At 38.4% G+C, this 20,685-nt stretch overlaps 1 protein-coding gene across 13 annotated transcripts in view; it reads right to left on the bottom strand.

Annotated features, from left to right (window-relative positions):
- The window catches only part of MPHOSPH9 (M-phase phosphoprotein 9), a 54,877-nt gene that overhangs the window by 25,081 nt on the left and 9,111 nt on the right, over positions 1 to 20,685 (bottom strand). For 12 of the 13 annotated variants that reach the window (XR_005022618.1, XR_005022617.1, XM_036874852.1 and 9 more), the window contains 10 exons: positions 19,982 to 20,071; positions 18,763 to 19,286; positions 17,705 to 17,828; positions 13,708 to 13,798; positions 12,161 to 12,267; positions 8,746 to 8,871; positions 8,122 to 8,582; positions 7,640 to 7,795; positions 4,073 to 4,160; positions 2,008 to 2,223 (listed from right to left, as the gene is read on the bottom strand). Coding sequence is in view for 11 of the 13 variants with exons in the window: in XM_036874852.1 (XP_036730747.1) it covers positions 2,008 to 2,223; positions 4,073 to 4,160; positions 7,640 to 7,795; positions 8,122 to 8,582; positions 8,746 to 8,871; positions 12,161 to 12,267; positions 13,708 to 13,798; positions 17,705 to 17,828; positions 18,763 to 19,286; positions 19,982 to 20,071 (1,983 nt within the window). In the remaining 2 variants the exon portion in view is untranslated. The remainder of the gene's footprint in view (positions 1 to 2,007; positions 2,224 to 4,072; positions 4,161 to 7,639; positions 7,796 to 8,121; positions 8,583 to 8,745; positions 8,872 to 12,160; positions 12,268 to 13,707; positions 13,799 to 17,704; positions 17,829 to 18,762; positions 19,287 to 19,981; positions 20,072 to 20,685) is intronic. The other variant, XM_036874857.1, reaches the window with a different exon arrangement.

The raw sequence follows: 20,685 nt of genomic DNA, 5'->3' as shown, positions 1-20,685 counted from the left end.
CAAGGGACATACTGCAAACTACCTGCCCAGTTCTCCTCAAAACTGTCAAGATCATGAAAAACAGGAAAAGTCTGAGAAACTGTCACAGCCAAGAGGAGCCTAGGAAGACATGAAGACCACATGTAATCTGGTCTGCTAGAGGGAGTCCTGGAGCAGAAAAAGAACATTAGGAAAAAAGCAAGGAAATCTGAATAAACTGTGGTGTTTACTTAATAATAATGTATCAATATTGGCTCATTGGGACTTCCCTGGTGGTCCAGTGGGTAAGACTCCCCGCTCCCAATGCAGGGGGCCGGGGTTCGATCCCTGGTCGGGGAACTAGATCCCACATCCATGCTGCAACCAAGAGTCCACATGCCTTAACTTAGAAGGCTGCATGTGGCAACTAAGACCCGGAGCAGCCAAAATAAACAAACATTAAAAAAAAAAAAAAATTGGCTCATTAATTGTGGCCAAGGTATCATACTAATGCAAGATGTTAATAACAGGGGAAATGGTGTGGGGCATATGGGAACACTCCACTATCTCCTCAATTTTTCTGTAATTCTAACTGTTCTAAAAAATAAAGTATTTTTTAAAAAGTAAAGTGTGACTGCAACTATAAAAGTTTTCAGATATGGAAGGCCTCAAAATTTGTCTCTTATGCCTTCTTTTTCTCAGGAGATGTACTCTAGCAAAACAGAGTTAAACCAAGAAAGAAGATATAGAATCCACACAAAAGGACAGATTCAATACAGGAAAGAAGCGAAGACAATTCCCAGGATGATGACAAAGGCAAGTCCTAGAAATCTGTGTATCAGACCTCAAGGGCAATCAGTTCAGACTGAAGCAAAGATACTGGGGAGGCGGGAGGAAAGGAAGTGCTATGCATGTAAAAAAAACTAAGCAAGCAGATAAAAAGACAAGGCAATTATTAAGTCTAGGAAAAATAAAAATTGTAAGAGAAAGGAAATGCAATCACTGAACACTGCAACTTAGCTCTGAAAAATATTTGCATAGACATAAGAAACACTGAATTCTGATTCATTTATAAATGATAATATATCATATTTAAAGTCTAAGACACCACTAACCAGAAATCATGCTATTTAATATTATTTACTAAAATACTAAGAGGAAAAAGTGCTGCCAATTAAAATATGACACTATAAAGATGAATTCCAATTTCTGAGTTGTTCAAATGTAAAAGAATAAGCTTCTCAGAATCAATTTAATATATCAATCACATTGGAAAGAGGGGGGGAGTGTTTGTTTGGGGAGCAAATGGTATAAGAAAGCTACACTGTGACCTTGCACAGAGGGTAGTCAATATATAATGTCTGAAACTGAGGGGGGAAAAAAAAAGAGCAATGTAAGTTTGTTACTTAGAAACATGGAGCAAAACTTTAGAAGGAATGGCTAAAAGAGCTGAAAATAATGGCTTCTAGGGTAGAGGACTCCAAGATAGGGAGAGGTGAAGAAGATTGCTGTTTCTCATTTGATATTTGACCATTTAAACCATTTACATGTATTACCTTCATGAAAATAAATTTTAAAAAACAAAGCAGCAAGAATCAAATCTAAAGCTATGAGAAAGAAAATATCAACAGCCGAAATACTTTCAGATTTTACTTAAAAAAAAAAAAAACAAAAAACCTAAGCCAGTTTCAATGTTATACAAATCTAAATTTTAAGTGAAATAAAATCAAAGTGAAAAATTTTATCAAGCCTGTTCTAAATCTGGTCCACTGTACCTGCCAGACACACAGATGTTGCTTTAAGATAGCTCAAAGGCTGCCCTGCTAGAAACAGAAAGGTGTGGGAGTGACACCATAGTTCTGAAAGCCCTGACTTCCTGCTTTAAGATAAGACCCAACTAACTCGATCAGAAAAGTATACGTATATTTGCAGCTACAGCAAAGTTACATAAAATGAAAATAAACATGGAAAAAATCATAATAGCTTGTAAGACTACAATATCTGAAATTACTTTTAGCCAACCACGTCACTGAGTTACTTGTCACTTACATCTTGAAACATTTTATTTTCTTGTTTTAGTCTTGCTTCTTTATCATCTGAGAGTTTGTAAGCATTCTCAAATGCCTCTTCTAAATCCTGAAGTCTAGATTTCAGTCGAATGATGGTATTGTCTTTTTCTTTATTACTTGTTCTCATTTCCTCAATTCGTTCCTGCAAAATTTTGGAGGCACTGCTGGCTGCACTGAAGCGTTCTCTAAGATCACTCTACAAAACAAAGACAAGGATAATACATTGTTTTTAATAATAATAAAAAAAATAGATGTCTTAATAGCAGCTAATAATCTGTGGACATTAAATATAAAAGAAAAGTAATAAAACAAAACACATAAATGGAAATGAACAAATTTGATATTCTGTTATATCCTGGGATGGAGACTAGAAAGGATTACCCTATAGAATAATACACAGAAAACCACTGTCTGAGGCATTCTGATTCCAGGACTCACCTGTAGATGACTTTAATGAGGAAAAATAACCATGGCTATTAGGGAAATGATTCCAAAAGCATAGCTGGAATTTGTTGCCCCACATTAATATTTAGAGGGACAAAAAGCATTTCTTACCCTATTCTCTCACTTACAATGAAAATAAAAGAGAAAATTCAAAACATCTGATATGTCAATATTCATTCAACAATCATTAATTGCAAATCCACTAGATGGCAGGCACTAGGGTGCTAGAAATATAAGATTAACAAGAGGACTTCCCTGGTGGCGCAGTGGTTAAGAATCACCTGCCAATGCAGGGGACACGGGTTCAAGCCCTGGTCCGGGAAGATCCCACATGCCACGGAGCAACTAAGCCCGTGCACCACAACTACTAAGCCTGCGCTCTAGAGCCACAACTACTGAACCTGTGTGCCACAACTACTAAAGCCCATGCGCCTAGAACCCATGCTCCACCTCAATGAGAAGCCCACGCACCACAATGAAGAGTAGCCCCTGCTCACCGCAACTAGAGAAAGCCCGTGGGCAGCGAAAGACCCAGCACGGCCAAAAATAAATAAATCAATTAATTTAAAAAAAAAAAAAAAAAGATCAACAAGAAAGGTCCCTGACTTCATGAAGTTTATAGTTTAGGAGGAGATAAAGATAACTTAAAAAAACATCAAAACTATCCCGGTTTCAGCACCAAAAAACAACAAAAAACAACAAACAAACAAAAAACCCATCAAAGACAAAGAAACAATGTCTAGAATATAACTGGCATTTTGCAGCAAAACACTGTTTGTAAAATTATGCACAGAAGAATAAAACTTGGTAATGCATGGGAAAGAAAAGTTATTTAAGAGGAAAAGGTTAAGCATTCCTAGTTATACACCCAAGAAAGCTGAAAATGCATCCACATAAAATCTTGAAAATATAAATGTTCGTAGCACTATCATTCATAATAGCCAAAAAGTGAAAATAACCCAAACATCCATCACCTGATGGATGGATAAACAAAATGTGGTGTATCCATACTACAGAATATTACTCAGCCATAACAAAGAGCGAAGTCCTGGTCCATGCTACACTATGGATAAACCTTGAAAACCTGATGCTCAGTGAAAGCAGCCAGACACACAAGGTCACATATGGTTTGATTCTATTGACATCAAATACCCAGAATAGGTAAACCCACAGAAGCAGAAGGCAGAGTAGTGGTTGCTAATGGCTGAGAAGAGCATGTATTGGGGGGAGGTGGCTAAGAGGTTTGGGGTTTCTTTCTGAGTGAGAAAATGTCCTAAAATTAATTGTGGTGATAGTCGCACAAATTTGTGAATATACTAAAGGCCACTGAATTGTACACTCTAGAAGGATGAGTTTCATGATATGCAAATTATATCCCAAATAAAAAATAAAATTTTTAGAGGGTAAAAGTTTATAGTATCATATGAAGCCAGCAGCATTCAAAATATAAACGTAACAATAAGACATCCTAAAGGAGAAGACAAGCAACATATAACCAATGTTTTTATAAAACTATTCATTTGTCTCTAAAGTTCAATTAATAAAAAAGCTTACATTTTTAACATTAAGCCACTAGAACAAAAAATAGAGTACTTACTTACCACTTCTCTTTCCAGCAAGTTATTCTTATTTTCAAGTGTTCTCACACGACTAGTAGCTTCATTCAGAGCACTATCTAACTGGCCACATCTAGAAACCATATATTGAAACAAAACAATCAAAGACAAAATCCTTTCTCTTAAAAGTATTATAAAAATCTAACTGATTCTCCAATATATTACGTAAAACAAATTCTCCAATGTTAGCCAAGACTAAGGATGCCATTTTAGTAAAATATACCCAATGAACCTGATATTATAGTATCCGGAAAAAATTAAAAATGATATGAAAAGATCCCTAAGAAATATTAGGTGAACAAAGCAAGATATGAGCAGGTATTTGTACATTCACATTCATAGCAGCATAAATTCACAATAGCCAAAAGATGGAAGCAACCTAAGTGTCCACCAAGGGATGAATGGATATAAACAAAATGCAGTGTGTGTGTGTGTGTGTGTGTGTGCGTGGTGTGTGTACAATGAAGTATTATTCAATGTTAAAAAGGAAAGAAATTCTGACACATGCTACAACATGGAAGAACCTCAAGGACATTATGCTGAGTGAAATAAACCAGACACAAAAGGACAAACACTGTGATTCCATTTATACAAGGTACCCAGAAGCATCAAATTAATAGAGACAAAGTAGAATGATGGTTGCCAGGGGCTGGAGGGAGGGGGTAATGGGGAGTTATTGTTTTATGGGTACAGAATGACAGTTTTGCAAGATAAAAAAAGTTCCGGAAATGGATACTGGTGACAGTTGCACAGCAATGTGAATGGATAATGCCGGTGAACTGTAAACTTAAAAATAGTTAAAATGGTAGATTTTGTTATTTTATCACATTAAAAAATAAAAATTAAATACGCAAGATATAGAAAACTGCATAAAATAACTTGATCTATGAAGAAAATATATATGTATATGCATTACAATTTCTGGAGGGATGCAAAATATTAAGTCTAGGATGTGAAAATAGAAGATGGGGTAGAAAGACTTCATATTAAATCCTTCTGTACTATTTCAAATCAGCATGAACGTTATTCTTATAATTAAAGACTTTCTTTGTAAAGTTAATTACCATAGAACCTCAAAATAAGAAAATACATGGAAGAATTTGGTCACCATTTTGAATCAGTGTTCAATGATGTGTTGCGAATAAAAGCTAATACTTATTCGGCACTGACTACACACTCAGTCTATGTTAAGCACTTTGCATTCATCCTCACAATCCTGTGAGTTAGGACTGCCATCATTCCCATTTGACAGATGAGAATACAGAGACAGAGAAGTTAAGTTCCTCCAGAGTCACACTGGGATTCTAAGCCAGGCAGTCTGGCTCCAGAGTCATGCTCCTACCCACTATGCATTAATGCCTTGCAGAAATGAAATACTGATGAAACTGTTCTTGAAACAAAGATCACTAAATAGTCAAGTGTTGCTGTGTTGTTATTTTTCTGTTGTAATTACCTCACTGATTCCCGTATGCCAGAGATCTCATCCCCCAAGTTGCAATTGTGTGACAATATAAGTGTTAATGGTCCCATCTGCAATAGCAGTGGGATTCCCCAATTTGCAATTCTGAAATCTGAAAAAATTGCTGTGTATACTGACAACATAATATTGGTTTTTGTCTTAGGTAAATCATTTTTCCAGTTCTAAATAACTGCAACTTCCCATTTTGTTTCTACTGTCTTCTGTAACACAGTTTTATATGGTAGGCCAAATCAAGCCCTTTAGGGGTAGTGGTAGGAGAAAATAATGCGTTGCTCTTCATTTGCACGCTATCAGTACATTTACTCCACTACCTAGATTGCTGTTGTTACTGTTATAACACGACCACTTACTTAAAACCCTGACTTCCAATTTGCTCCTCCTACATTCTCTCACTGCTCCGTGTGCTCTAGTAGCTTCTAGACATAAAGATGTTTTAATTAGCTCCCCTTCTTTGGCACCCCGTCTTTGACCTAACAAGGTCTACTGGTCGGCTTCTTTCAGACTTCTGTTTTCCAACAGGAAGTACCTGTGGTCATCTGTGCCTTCTTAAAAAACAAAACAAAACAAAAATAAGAACCAACTTCTCCCAGCCTGGTATCTACTCTTTTCTTTTTGTCCTAGAAAACCTAAAACTGGCCTTTTTTCCTGGCTCTTTTCAAAGTACTTCTCTGCCATTGTACCCCCATCGCCACCACCAACAGCAAAATGGAAGCTACAGAAAGGATCAGGATCAAGACAGCATGTTAACTACCACAGCGACCACACGCTAGTACAAAAGCTAGTTTTCCGGGCGTCCCTGGTGGTGCAGCGGTTAAGCATCCACCTGTCAATGCAGGGGACACGGGTTCGAGCCCTGGTCCAGGAAGATCCCACATGCCAGAGAGCAACTAAGCCCGCGCTCCACAACTACTGAGCCTGCGCTCTAGAGCCCGCGAGCCACAACTACTGAGCCCTTGCCACAACTACTGAGCCCATGTGCCTAGAGCCCTTGCTCCACAACAAGAAAAGCCACTGCAATGAGAAGGCTGTGCACCGCAACAAAGACCCAACACAGCCAAAGAGATAAATAGATAAATAAATAAATAAAAGCTAGTTTTCCTAGAATTCTCCAAGTTAAACTGTTAACTGGATCAGATTTCAGTTCCTTCCCAATCTTTTCTCAAGGGGTTTTGTCTTTTTTGCCCTAGAGAAGACTTTGCTGTCACCTAGACTCCATCAGTTTTCAATCTGTTTAATTCCATTTGTAAAGTATGTTGCAAGTACGCTGTTATTTTTTAATTTTTTTAATTTTTTTTGGCCGTGCCGCATGGCATGTGGGATCTTAGTTCCTCGACCAAGGATCGAACCCAAGCCACCTGCAGTGGAAGCATGGAGTCTTAAATTAACCACTGGACAGGCAGGGAAGTCCCTCAAGTATGCTGTTATTAATATTAGTAAAAGCATCAAATTTTGTAAATGATTCTCTCCCTAAAATAAGTGGAAAGCTATCCCTAGTATAAGACCATTCTCCCCTGTGTGTCTATGGTTTTTTTGAGTGAGATAACTGTTTCCACAGGTTCAAGAGTGTCTGGGTTAAAGTTATGCATATCTGGGTATGAAGAAAGGTTGAGAACTGCCCCAGGACATCAATCATAGACTTATTAGGGAATCCGTAGAGCATTAATCCTCCCATAAATGACATTCCTTTACATATACAAAATCTGCTCAACTATCTCAGTATTTCGCCCACACAAAACAAATGTCCTCATCAATTATCAGTGTTTCGTAAGAGGATGGCTCAAATCTTTACTTTTTGGCTGCACCCACAGCTTGCGGGATTTTAGTTCCCCAACCAGGGATTGAACCCGGGCCCTAAGCAGTGAGAGCAAGGAGTCCTAACCACTGGACTGCCAGGGAATTCCCTCAAATCTTTAAAAATAATTACTTAGGCAAACATGTTTCTGTGTGAAAATTTTCAAATCTAAAGCACACGTTTTCAAAGTGTTTTAACATCACAATATATTATACTTTAGGGAAAATAATATATCCAAGTTGGAGAAACACTAACTTTACAGTTAAATTATAAGTCTTACCTGTCTACAAGAATTTGATTGGTTTTCTTCCAATCTTCAACTGCAGAAATTTCTTTTGCCTCCAGTTTCTGTTTCAAACTATTTATTTCTAATTCATAATAAGCTCGAAGATCTGCTATGTGTCGAGCATGCTTTTCCTTCAGGTTCTGCCTAACCCTGTTGGTGAGAGGAAAAAACATCATTTAGGAAGCATCTCCTCACTATCTCGATAAGAAAAACCAAGAACATAATGATTCTCATACACAAAAATACAGGCTTTTTCCTTTATACACCCACAGAAAATATAATAGATTAATACACAAAATGACAACTAATAAAGCAAAAAAAAAAAAGACATTATATTTTAGATGGTCTACCTTATAAACATATTATCTTTTTAATTTTTTATACATTACTGAAGTTCAATAAAAACAATTTTCATCATTCAAACAGACATCATAAAAAACCTATTGACATTACAAGCCATTCACTGAAATACATACTTAGACAATATCACAGGATCTTCCAGGGAAGTCAGTGAAATGCATTCTGGGACACCACTGGCTGTACCTGGAAGCTGGGACTGACTGACTGAGGCAAAAGGTACCAGGCCAGTGTTTTCTTCATCTACACTGTTGACTGAGATGTCGTTACTACCAATAGTATATACTGCAGGAAACGTGGAACTGGTCCTACTTTCATTTTGGAATGCATGATTTTTCCAAGAGTCCACTGGAGAAACTTTTGTATTTGAAGGATATTTTGGGAATCCAGATAACTGAGAAGTAACATGACTTGCTTGTGAAAACGAGTCTATGTCAGAGTGACTAGCCATACTAGGTTCTAGAACAGAGTCCGGTGAGAAGGATATTCTGTCATCAAGGGCATTCAAAAAGCCATGTGGCTGAATCCCTGAAATCTGCTGACTTGGCTTCATGTGTAATGTTGGGTCTAGAGTCAGTACCTAGAAATAAGACAGACAACAGTAAGCTCTCGCCCTCTGTACTCAGTTTTTGTTTTTCAAGTGAGTAGGCTTTAGATCTCCTTGGGAAAAGGAAGCTCAAGATGAGAGTTAAGAGTCATGAGGCATCTTTCATTGTCACTCAGCAGAGTGCTGTCAACTTTACCTCCGGTGGATGATTTGGGTTGGAAGCAGAAGGGAGATTCCTCTCAGGTAACTGCTTATTTTCCCTCTGTTTTTTATGATAAATATCCTTCAGTGATGGTAGCTTCATCTCATTACTAGTATTAGACTTAAAGATATGAAACAAAATTATTTAAATATTATCAACGAATCAATGATGAAAAAAGTTTACTTTCCTGATATCAAGATCAGCACCATAAAAAGATTTTTGAAAAATTTAAAATAAACTGAGATGCCAGACTGCCAGATTTGTAATAAGAGTTTGGAAGTCATTACCTATTATGAGGCTCCCTCAGAATGAAAAAATTTTCATACCCTCTAACAATAAATATTAAGGGGATAATTTAAACCTAAGATATTTAGCAGCCTAAGAACACTTCCAAAGAATAAAATCCTTGGTAATCTCCTTACTCAAAATAAGAACCAAGTTTTGAGGTAAGAAAAGACTTCATAATGAATAAAGGAATCAGAGCAAGAAAACTTCTGGCCAGATTAATTTCCTGTGACTCAAAGGGACAGGTGTCAAAAGGTGGAGTTCCCCAGCTCTGTAGTTATATTCGTGTTTAAGAGTTGGCAGACAACAAGAAGTGTTAAGAAAGAAGTTACCCAATGAAAATAAGACCCTTTTTTAATTAGTAAAATAAGAAGATACGGGGACTTCCCTGGTGGCACAGTGGATAGGACTCCTCACTCCCAATGCAAGGGACCCAGGTTTGACCCCTGGTCGAGGAACTAGATCCCACATGCATGTTGCAACTAAGAGTTTGCATACCACAACTAAGGAGCCCACATGCCGTAACTAAGACCCCATACAACCAAATAAATAAATAAATATTTTTTTAAAAAAAAGAAGAAGAAGATACAATCCTAACTTCTACAGCTGAAATCAGGGCTTTGCTACACTGGAAGTGTTACAAACCTAAACTCCAAATATTAGAACACTGGGCTTAAATTATTTCAACGTGGGACTTATTGTAGGGCATGACAGGGGTACCATTTAACCCTGGGCCTCAAATTTAAACCGTGGACATTCTCTCAAATGAGATTACAGATTCAGCGAGAGATACATTGAAAGCACTGAAAGAACACATTCGTCCTATAGCTTTAAACTTTTAAACTGTCCCATTTCCAGACCCTACATAGACAGACTGCAGAGCACCATGAACTAATGTTTTTTTTAATAAACTCTATAACTAGCTTGTGAAAAAGACAATTAATTATACTTTTTGTGTGTGCATTAAAGGCATTAATTTGTTAAATGTAAACACTTAAAATTTACCACAATTTCTATAATCCTGCTTTGAAATTTTACTTTTTACATACCAACAACCTGGAAGCCTTTTCAAGCACTGAAATCTATGCCAAGCAGCAGCTCTTGGACTATGGCTACAGCCTGAGGAATCCTGCCCTGGGTGAACAGTTGCAACTATTCTATTTAGAGCTCATTGTAATACGAGGTAATATTTTTCACCACCTTTGTTTTTTGGTGTGCCGAGTGGCTTGTGGGATGTTAGTTCCCCGACCAGGGACTGAACCCAGGCCCTCGGTAGTGAGAGCTCAGCGTCCCAACCACTGGACTGCTAGGGAGTTCCCTTTTCACCACTTTTATGATTTCTCTTCTTGTCATATTTTAACATCTCTGAAGTGAGGATGTCTCTTGTAATTAACAGCATCTTACAAATGCCTTTGGTCAAGTAGCAGCTGTGACATAATTGTCACTGCCTGCTCATAAGCAAATAAAAAAGCTTTCAAAATTGGCCAAATAGGTGTCAGCAGCTTGGAAGAAAATCCTAGAGGCTACGCTGGAACCCCTGAGAAGCAGTATTTAAGGGACAGCGAATTAGACATGTTTAGCAACATTCCCCATCTGAGAGTCAAAAGCAGGCCAGTCCTACATAACTACTAAGCCAGGTAAAAACTCAGCACCAAGGCCTTTCATCCTTTTTTAAAGAAATGCCAAGTCACCAATGCTCTTGGTGGCCCGAGGGAAATGGCATGTGGAAAACACAGAAACCAACACTGACTTAAAAAGAAAGGAGTGTGGAGTGTAAGCTCCTGTAGGTAAAGAAGTTTCAACTCATTTACTTCATTTATATTATCCATAAGTACGTACGAGAATTATAGGATAAAAATATATGTTTACGTCTACAAAATATAAATTCTAAGGGATAAGAAAGCATTGTATCCATCTGATTGATGAATTTTTTTTCTTGGTAGAATATGAAATAGGAAGTCTTAAAATTGATGGCAACTTTATATTCTGAGTCAACAAAATATAGTGTTAATTTACTGATGTTGAAGACCAAGAAACATACACAGTGAGCCCTGTAATTGCAAAGCCCACTGAGTCTCCCAGACCCCTCAATCTCACTTCCCCCACCCTTCCTTCTTAGTGTTTATCTGTCTCTGTTTTCCTCCTTTCCTGAAGGACAGAATGCTGGTTCCCACCCTCTCTGGGACTCCGATGTCCAAAAATACACTGGTCCCACGTTGTCCTGTCCGTCTATGCCTGTCACTCGTGTTTACAGCTCTCCTGGTTACTTTAATTGTATCTCTCCTTTCCTCCAACCTATTCTCTCATCTCCTGATCTAAACACAGAAGTGAGATATATACATCGATGTACACATACTGGATATTTTTATTTCTTTGCTCTGAAGTCAACAAAATATTTACATTTCTTGCTCAAAGAAAATCAAAACAGCAAATTAAATTGCTCATAATTATGATACAAACGGATCAGTGGGAGGGTGTAACAGAACAGAAAATCAAAACCACGTCTGGGAACGGGGGAAGAAGTTTATTTGTGTACCTACTGTATTTAAAATAGTGGGCACAAAACCATGTCATTTAATTTCACAAAACACTAACCAGGCATTTTTAATTCCATTTTTAAGTAACGTTCCTACGATCACATAGGCAGTGAATGACAGAGACCAAATCTGAAAGCAGGCGGATATGATTTAAAGCCCATGCATTTTTCTGTATATCAGAAATTGAGGGCTTCCCTGGTGGCGCAGTGGTTGGGGGTCTGCCTGCCAATGCAGGGGACACGGGTTCGAGCCCTGGTCTGGGAGGATCCCACATGCCGCGGAGCAACTGCGCCCGTGAGCCACAGCTGCTGAGCCTGCGTGTCTGGAGCCTGTGCTCCGCAACAAGAGAGGCCGCGACGGTGAGAGGCCCGCGCACCGCGATGAAGAGTTGCCGCCGCTTGCCGCAGCTGGAGAGAGCCCTCGCACAGAGGCGAAGACCCAACACAGCCAAAAATAAATAAATAAATTAATTAATTAATTATTTAAAGAAAAAAAAAAGAAATTGAAAAATACGAACTTTGTAAATGAAATAGTGTATACAACTGTATAACACAAATACACACGTGCATCGTGGGTTATTAAATTACCCGGCTTGGTGATACATCCGTGGAGGAGGCTGGAACAAACGTCTTCTCTAGAGTCTCAGGCAGAGAGTGATACATGTCCTTCTCCTCCAGTTTCCAGTCAGTCAGTCCTAATGTGAACAAATACACAGGATAGATAAGGGTGAGGAAAAAGAACAAAAATGCTTTCTAGAGTAACTTATTTCTACCTAAAGAAAATTAAACATGGGAAGTATGTGTTCTAGAATAACTTATTTTTACCTAAAGAAAATTAAATACGGGAAGTTTTTGGCTATCTGGATAGAGGAAATTGAATTTGGAAGGGAAAAAATTCACATAAATGCCTTGCCATGTAAGAGTCCTAACTTAATGATCCAAATATTTTAAACTGAACTATCATATTATTAAAAGTCAAGATAAACTCATGCAATTTAAAATATATTTTTTTAAAAGACAATTCCTTTATGCACAGTGCAGACTTACATAGAAGCAATCTAAAGAATCCAATAATTCAAATCCTTATTGAGCGTTTACTGTACCAGCTGGGGAGGAGGAGGCGAGAAGAGCAAGCCGTGCACTGTAAGTCAATCATGCAGTACACACAGCATGTCAGAAGGTGGTAAGCACTCTAGTAAAATGTAAAAATCAGTGTAAGGGAATATGCAGTGCGTGGGGAAGGGAGGGCAGGCGCTCTTTTTGAATAGGGTGGTCAAGGTTGGCCGTGTTAGCCATATATGAGGGAGCTCCCCCGCAAGGGGCGGGGGAGAACATTCCACACACAGGAAGCAGCCAAAGCAAAAGCCCTAAAATGAGAACTTATCTGGCATATTTGAGCAAACAGCCTCTCCACTGAAGCAGAAAAAGGGAGAGAGCAGCAGACAGCAAGGTCAAAGAGCAGAGCCAGATGTCTCCGGGCCTGCAGGCCTCTGTGAGGACAGACTCCCTCCCGACTGTTACTCTGCGGGAAGTGGACCCGCCGCAGGGCTTGAGCAGAGGAGTCACAAGATCAGACCTGTCTTTAAAAAGGATCGCATTGGCTACTGTGTGGAGAACAGATGGAAGCTGCAAGGGTGAAAGCAGGGAAGCTGGTTAGGAAGCTCGCGGGAACCCAGGGGACAGGTGATGGGGCTCTGCTAGGGTGAGAGCAGGAAGGTGGCGACAGGTGATCGGATCATGGTAATTTTCACAAGGCAAAGCTAATTCACCCTGAATTGGATGTGGGATTGCGGGAAAAAGGAGTCAGTATGTAAAGCCATTAAAGCTAAAATAAGCTCACCGTGGAGAGTAAAGAATGGCTCACAGACAGTTTGAATTTCTTAATTCATTTTGGAGTATCTGAAAAATGCTGAGATGATTTTTGCAGCTGTTTGAAATAACTGCAAAAGTACTTCTTTCTATCTTTACAGAACTTGTAACACAAAGTAAGGCAAGTAAGGAAGTTACAGCTACCAGAGGCACAAGACAACACATAATACTTTTATAGAAACCACTCTAATATACATGATTATCACCCTATGAGAAATGCACACGTTATTATTTTGAAAAAAACTCTAGAAATATAAGTATCATACCTGCTCCTGAATCAGACACCCAAGAATTTGGACTCTCATCTGGTTTGTTGAGGTAAAAAGCTCGAGAATGTGTAGCAGCAGTGAAATCAGACTACAATTCAAGAAAGAAAACCATTAGTTGCCAGCTAAAAATCATTAGGCACAAACTGCTGATGCAAGGAGTAAGAGCCAGGTGTCAAACCCAGGCGTAGAGAAACTTTCAGAGGTTCACAAAGAAAGCAAGCCTGGTTTTCCCCATGGTTACAAGAATCGCAAAATGATAGGAATTAACAATGAAGGATTTTCTATTCCTGTGTAATTTACAAAAGTTTATTTTGATTCTCTGTGGAGATGAAAGAGGAAACCAGAAGCAGACGTTATGAGTTCAGAACGAAAATGTATTTATGGACTTCCCTGGTGGCGCAGTGGTTAAGAATCCACCTGCCAATGCTGGGGACACGGGTTCGAGCCCTGGTACGGGAAGATTCCACATGCCGCGGAACAACTAAGCCCATGTGCCACAACTACTGAGCCTGTGCTCTAGAGCCCGCGAGCCACAACTATGGAGCCCGTATGCCACAACTACTGAAGCCTGCGCACCTAGGGCCCGTGCTCCGCAACGAGAAGCCACTGCAATGAGAAGCCCGTGCACCGCAACAAAGAGTAGCCCCCGCTCACCACAACTAGAGAAAGCCCGCGCACAGCAACGAAGACCCAACACGACCAAAAATAAATTAATTAATTTTTTTAAAAAAAGAAAATGTATTTATAATTTGCCATCAACTTCCAAAAGAAACTTCAAGTGCCTAGAATTAAAGTCATTTCGTATAAAAATTAGTGTAAAAGCCATAACAATTCATTTTTATCATTAAGACTACAATAAATCAACTCTAAAAACTGCATATCAATAATTAATATGAACTTTAAATAGTAGACTACATCTTATATGCAAATAATTGGTTACCAGAAAGGGCTAAAAATGCTTACTTATCCTCAATTCTAATAAAAATTCTAAGCTAAACTCTCCTCACAATATCTCTGGTATTGTCACAAGAAATCTGTTTCCCCAGAGAGATATGTGATTTTCATCGGAATTTTTCTTATCAGTTCCACCAACATCAAACTTTTAATTCCTGTTAAAAAGTATTTAGCTCTACCTGCTTACAACCACCTGTGAACCCACTGAAAAAGCAAAAGCACACTAAGCTGATGACATTCTACATACCAAGGAGGGGTTATCCCCTCAGCCTTCTAAGGAACCACTTTAGCCTCCTTTTCATCAAATGTCTCTCCTAAAACGCCTACCTGTTCAAATTTCTGTCGCACCTCTGTACTTAACAGACCAAGAGAAGCTGACTGCAAAAGACTAAGTGAAAAATCCCAATTAAAATATTTTGACTTTTTCCCGGTTCTTTGGTGTAAAACTTAACGCGCTCAGTTGACACACGCCCCCTTGGCTGGAGGGGGCTCACCTCACACAGCTGCCTGCTGCACTCTTCCGGGCCACCAGGCATCGGCTGAAGAAAACAGGCCCGGCTTTTAAAGAGCAACGAAAGTATGGTGCAAGGAAAGCCCTTCCCAAGAAGCTGGCCTCAGCCTAGCACAGGATCTTCATCAGTAACAGCCGAGCAGCATCTGAAAAACCACCATGAAGCCCACACCTGGGGAAATGGTAACAGGCAGTCTGTCCCAGACAAAGGACCAAGGAAACAAAGACCGATGTGAGCTTTGGAAAATCCTTGTGCTAAACAATATCCAATTTCAAGACATGCTTCAAAATAGCTAGGACCCAAAATAAACTACCTTGTATAAAAAGAAAATTGGATCCCAAGAGAATTCTGATCATAAAGATTCCCTGGATTTAGACTGAAAATGGAAAAAAAACAATGGGAGAAGAGAAAGGATGAACTAAAGAAGAAAGTTCCAACTTTTGTGAATCCACAGAATTTGATTCAGAATTATGCAGGTAAGAAGTGCATTTCAGGTGTGGTGTCTTTGATTCAATAACCACCATTACCTGAAAGCCATGTAAAACTTGGACATACCAAAGAAACTTGATTTCCCCTAATGATTCAATAGCAAAAATATCTAATTCACCTTTAAAAAATAGGAAAAATAAAACTTGTCCAGAGATGATCAAAGAAAAGGAAAAATTCAGAGGGAATCATGCCCTCATCACAGCTTTACCCTCTGCGCAACTGACATCCCCAGAGGCAGAACAGGCTACTAGGTAGACCTATCCCCCCAAGGGCATTTCTCAGGCAGTGTCTCTGATCCTTCAGCTGTTTGTCTGATTCTCGACTGAATCAAGGGAGAAAATTAGGCTAGATCATTGGTTCCAAGCTTTACAGCACATAAGAATCACCTGAGGAGCTTTTAAACCACCTGATCATAGGTCACAACTGCACCAATGAGGACAGGCCGCCTGGGGCTGGCGGCCAGTCATAAGTAGATTTTTAAGGCTCCTCAGGTGACTCCAATGTGCAGCAAATTCTGGAAACCACAGGGCTACATGGAACAAATACCGATCCACAGTCACAAAAGACAGTGAGTCCACCGAGTTACACACCACAAATCCAAAGTTCATCAGAAGTGAAAAAGTCTCCACAAACTGAGTTTCAGTTAAGGTAAAAACAGAAAAAATGAAGTTACTATATATGAAAACATTCTCCATTTCTGCCAACCTATTCCAATGAAAAAAACAACTTTCACCCCAGTCTCCAAATGCTTTTATGCCACCACACCAAATAAGGATATACCATGCTTGATGGAACACAGGTTCAAAAGAACAGAGCTACCAATACAGCACCAGCCCCCAAGGCTTGATGGTTCATGTAGCTTCTTCACCTTCATTTCCCTCCTCAACACAAATCTGAGTAAGTTAAAAAAATGATGATATCAAGAAGCCTAAGTATCATGGGCTGAAGAAAGAAAATTTACTGCAAGAGAAATATTGCCTTATGAAGGCTGAGGGACTGCCTTCTTACGACTTCTACTCTTTTTTTTTAAATTAATTTATTTTTGGCTGCGTTGGGTCTTTGTTGCTGTGTGCGGACTTTCTCTAGCTGCGGCTAGCAGGGGCTACTCTTCATTGCAATGCATGTGCTTCTCATTGCGGGGGCTTCTCTTGTTGCGGAGCACGGGCTCTAGGAGCACAGGCTTTAGTAGTTGTGGCACACGGGCTTAGTTGCTCCGCGGCATGTGGGATCTTCCCGGACCAGGGCTTGAACCCGTGTCCCCTGCATTGGCAGGCGGATTCTTAACCACTGCGCCACCAGGAATGTCCCCACAACTTCTATTCTTTAATAGATCTTTTTCAAAGGAAGATGGAAAGACTGTTTAGGATGATCAAGACATGGCCAGTTTCTAAAGGAATCAAGTTTGTAGAGAGACTTGACTTTGCGATCTCAATGTATTATACTAAACAATGTTATTCTATGACAATTTAGGCCAAAAGGTCTTTAAAGATGTTTAAAACTTACTCAGTAGCTATAGCTCCTTAACAAAAGCAGCTGCTATATGAGCAAAAGGAATTTAAATGAATGTTTAGAATTTAAACATTCAATCTCTTACAATTTGGATTATAAATTCAGAGTTGTCCAAGCTTCAACTGTTTTTATAATGGCATCTTAAAGCATTCACACACAGAGTACTACTTATTACAACTTTACAGTAGAACAAAATTATCTGAGAGTTTTTTAAAAAACAATATATTACTCTCTGGCTAAATGTAAACATTTGCAGTACAAAGAGAATTAGGACCTTTACAAAATGTTTCATTTTTTTTTAGTAGTACTTTATCCCTCATTAGTTTTGATTTCCGGCCTACTAAAGAACCACTAATTGGAGCATTGTTTCCCATCCTTTGAGACACCAAAAAAGATATGTCAATAGAACAAATTAACAGTACAAAACAAAGGGCAAATAACTTATGTTAATGAACATGTGGTAAACTCAACATAATTATCCTAATTGTCCATAGATGAAGCATGCCAGAGACAAGTGACTTATCACCTACTTTCTCAATTGGTGATTTCTTGGTTTGCTCATTTCCTTGCACAGATTTTGAACACCCCTCTTCTTTATGTGCTCTCTTTGGTTGGTTCTGCTTCAGCTTTTGAGCCCATGATGTTATAGATTTACTATTTAAAAAGAAAAAAACAAAACACCTCTCTTTAAATGCTGTCCTTCACAAATAAAACTAAACACTAGTAGATACTATGTCAGTGGAAAATGCTTTGAGTTGTTTTTCTAATAGCAGAGAGAGGATGGATTTTTATTGATTCACATAAATTTCTTTTTACAATATCTTATTATTAAAGGCAAAATGAAGAAAAAGACTGACTAGCAGTGATTAACAATACTTATAGTCTGTAGCCATGGAACAGAACAAAAACCACTATAGTGGCCCCTTCAAGTACTCAGTACATCTCTACAGTGAAAGCATACTTTTTTAGATGGACTTATACTTATGGGTACCCAAGATTTGTGTTGCCACAGCAAAATACCTTACACTGGATGACATACTTCAGAGACATAAAACGGAACATAATTTTAAGTGATTATTTGCTTTACAAACATTCAGCCAAAGTTTCTTTTACCAAAAGTTTCTTTTACCTGGGTCAATCAAAATGTCATTTAACTTACAAAATCTCTTCTTATAAACAAAAAACATAAAACTGAGTATGCTTGTATATAATTTTTTGTTTCAAATTATATGAACATGTGTGACAAAATTCCACTGCTGATGCAGTCCTATACTCTAATTTTCAGCAAGTCGATAGTGACTAGAAAATATAAAAGGTATTTTTCTGGCAAGGCCTCTCACCTTAAGAGTTTTAGTAGTCTTATAACATTGTAAATGGGAAGACAGATGTCATTAGCATATAGTGTGCTTTGTTAATTTCAGTTTTCAACAGGCAGTAAATAAAACAATTTGATAAAACTGATAGACATTCAAACACATCTCATTCCAACTAAAAGGAGCTGTATTTACTAAACATGTTTAGCTTATTATAAATGTAATAAACAAGTCAAACTCAAACTCCCTTCAAATGATGGAGAAATTCTACTTACTTATCTGTTTTTCCACTGTATACTTCCAAAATCTTATTTTCACCAAGAAAACTGTGTTCAAATTCACCAGGAAAAATGGGAGTATCTTCCTTTAAAGATGCACAAAACTCTTCATTTGTATGTATATAAAAACTCTGGTTTTTCACACCATCTACAAGTGACTCCGTTTGCACCACCGGTGCTCCAAACTGTCCTTTAGAAACCTCTGCGTGCTCCATGAACTCTTGAGCGTCCTTAGATTTGTAGGTATTTAGTTCTGAGACACAAAAGGTACCATACCCACTGCTCACTGAGCTACTATCCACATTGCAGTCTGGTTGTGACATGGATGTTTCTTGCTGCATTTCAGGTTCTTTAGACTTGGGATAACTGATAACAGATTCATTTCTCTCACTGTTTTCAGAAAAAAAACCCATTTGACTTTCTGAAGATATTTGTCTGCTTAAAGAACTTCTATCACAGGACGCCCAGGAAGCATTATTGGTCTGTAACTTGACTAAATTTTTTATCTCCTTCTGTATACGCTGAAAATAAAAAAGTTACAGATTTGGCTAAGGATGTATATTAACGTCACATTTTTATAAATGTCTTAAAATATTGTGTTTAAAAATAAGAGATATTACCCTAAAGATGACACATGTGCATTATATTTAGCTTATAAACAAAACTGATATAAAGAACTAATTGGGACCTTTGAGATGGCCCACACTCTGGCATTTCTCCCAGGGCCACTCTCACCTTTTGAGACAGACCGAGTTCTATATATGGAATGCGTACCTCTAAATAAATACATCTACTTCTTACCTATCACTTTGTCTCTCACTGAAGCCTTCCTGGGATGAGACACAAAGAACCTGAGCTTCAGAAAGTCCTGACACCAGGAACTCAGGCCCCCACCCAGGTGGAGGATGGAATGCTGCTGCTGACCCTCCTTCAATCAAGTAAAGCCTGGACTCTGTGGGCCTTTGCCCCAATTCTACGCTGAGCTCTCCTCTGCTTAAGCCCCCTCACGATTATGCATATACCCTTAGTTTAAAACTTCCCCAGTTTTGCAGTTTGGGGAGACACTGCTTTGGGAAAAGATCCCCGGTGTTCTCCTTATTTGCTGCAAGTAATGAATCCTTCCTTCTCCCAAAAAAAAGGGGAAAAAAAAAAATTAACTAATTGGTTCTTCTGCAAATCTTACAATATAAAACAAGAATCAATATAAAGAACTTACTTGAATTTGGTTGTGGAACTGTTCCTGCTGGGCAACTATCTGCTCTTGGCATTGTTTTTCCACCAAATTGAATAGTTGTAACCACCTGGTCTAGTAAATTATAAAATATTTTAGTTAAACATAAATTTTTAACCTAATATTTCACAGAAATATTCCTCCAGTGGGACAGAGCCTTTTTTAAAAATGTATTTTTAATGTAAAAATCATAAGCTAAATTAATTATAAAACTAAATTTAATGCAAAAGTACACAGACATAGGCTTGGGCACCCCTTTCTTATGTTACCTGTGGTCTGGGTAAATTTGAGCGTCTGAGTAAATCTCCTTTTTCAAATGGCATCTTAATTTGATGTCATCTGCTACCATTTCTGATTAATCAAGAACTGCTGCTAGTTGTACTTTACATTTGTCTTAAGTCCCTCTTCCTTTCCTCATAACACCTAATGGTTTTCTTAAACACTAACCTGGACCCAGAAAAAGAATCCCGCATCGTAAAACAACAAATAGTTTAGTATTAGGAGAATGTGATCCCTAATTTAGTTGTTCTTCAAGTTAAAAAACCTTTTTTAGAGTCAGATATTAAAGTGCTTTAAAGCACTGCAGCTGAAAAAGAATGAAAAAATGACTCTGAAAACCTATGGAAGCGACCTATAATTCCCTCCACGGCCACTTTTAGGTCCTGATCCATCCTGACCCCCACGAGTAG

The sequence above is a fragment of the Balaenoptera musculus genome, chromosome 14 (assembly GCF_009873245.2).
Source record: "Balaenoptera musculus isolate JJ_BM4_2016_0621 chromosome 14, mBalMus1.pri.v3, whole genome shotgun sequence".
Classification (NCBI taxonomy): Eukaryota; Metazoa; Chordata; class Mammalia; order Artiodactyla; family Balaenopteridae; genus Balaenoptera; species Balaenoptera musculus.
This window is presented reverse-complemented; position numbering and strand designations above follow the sequence as displayed.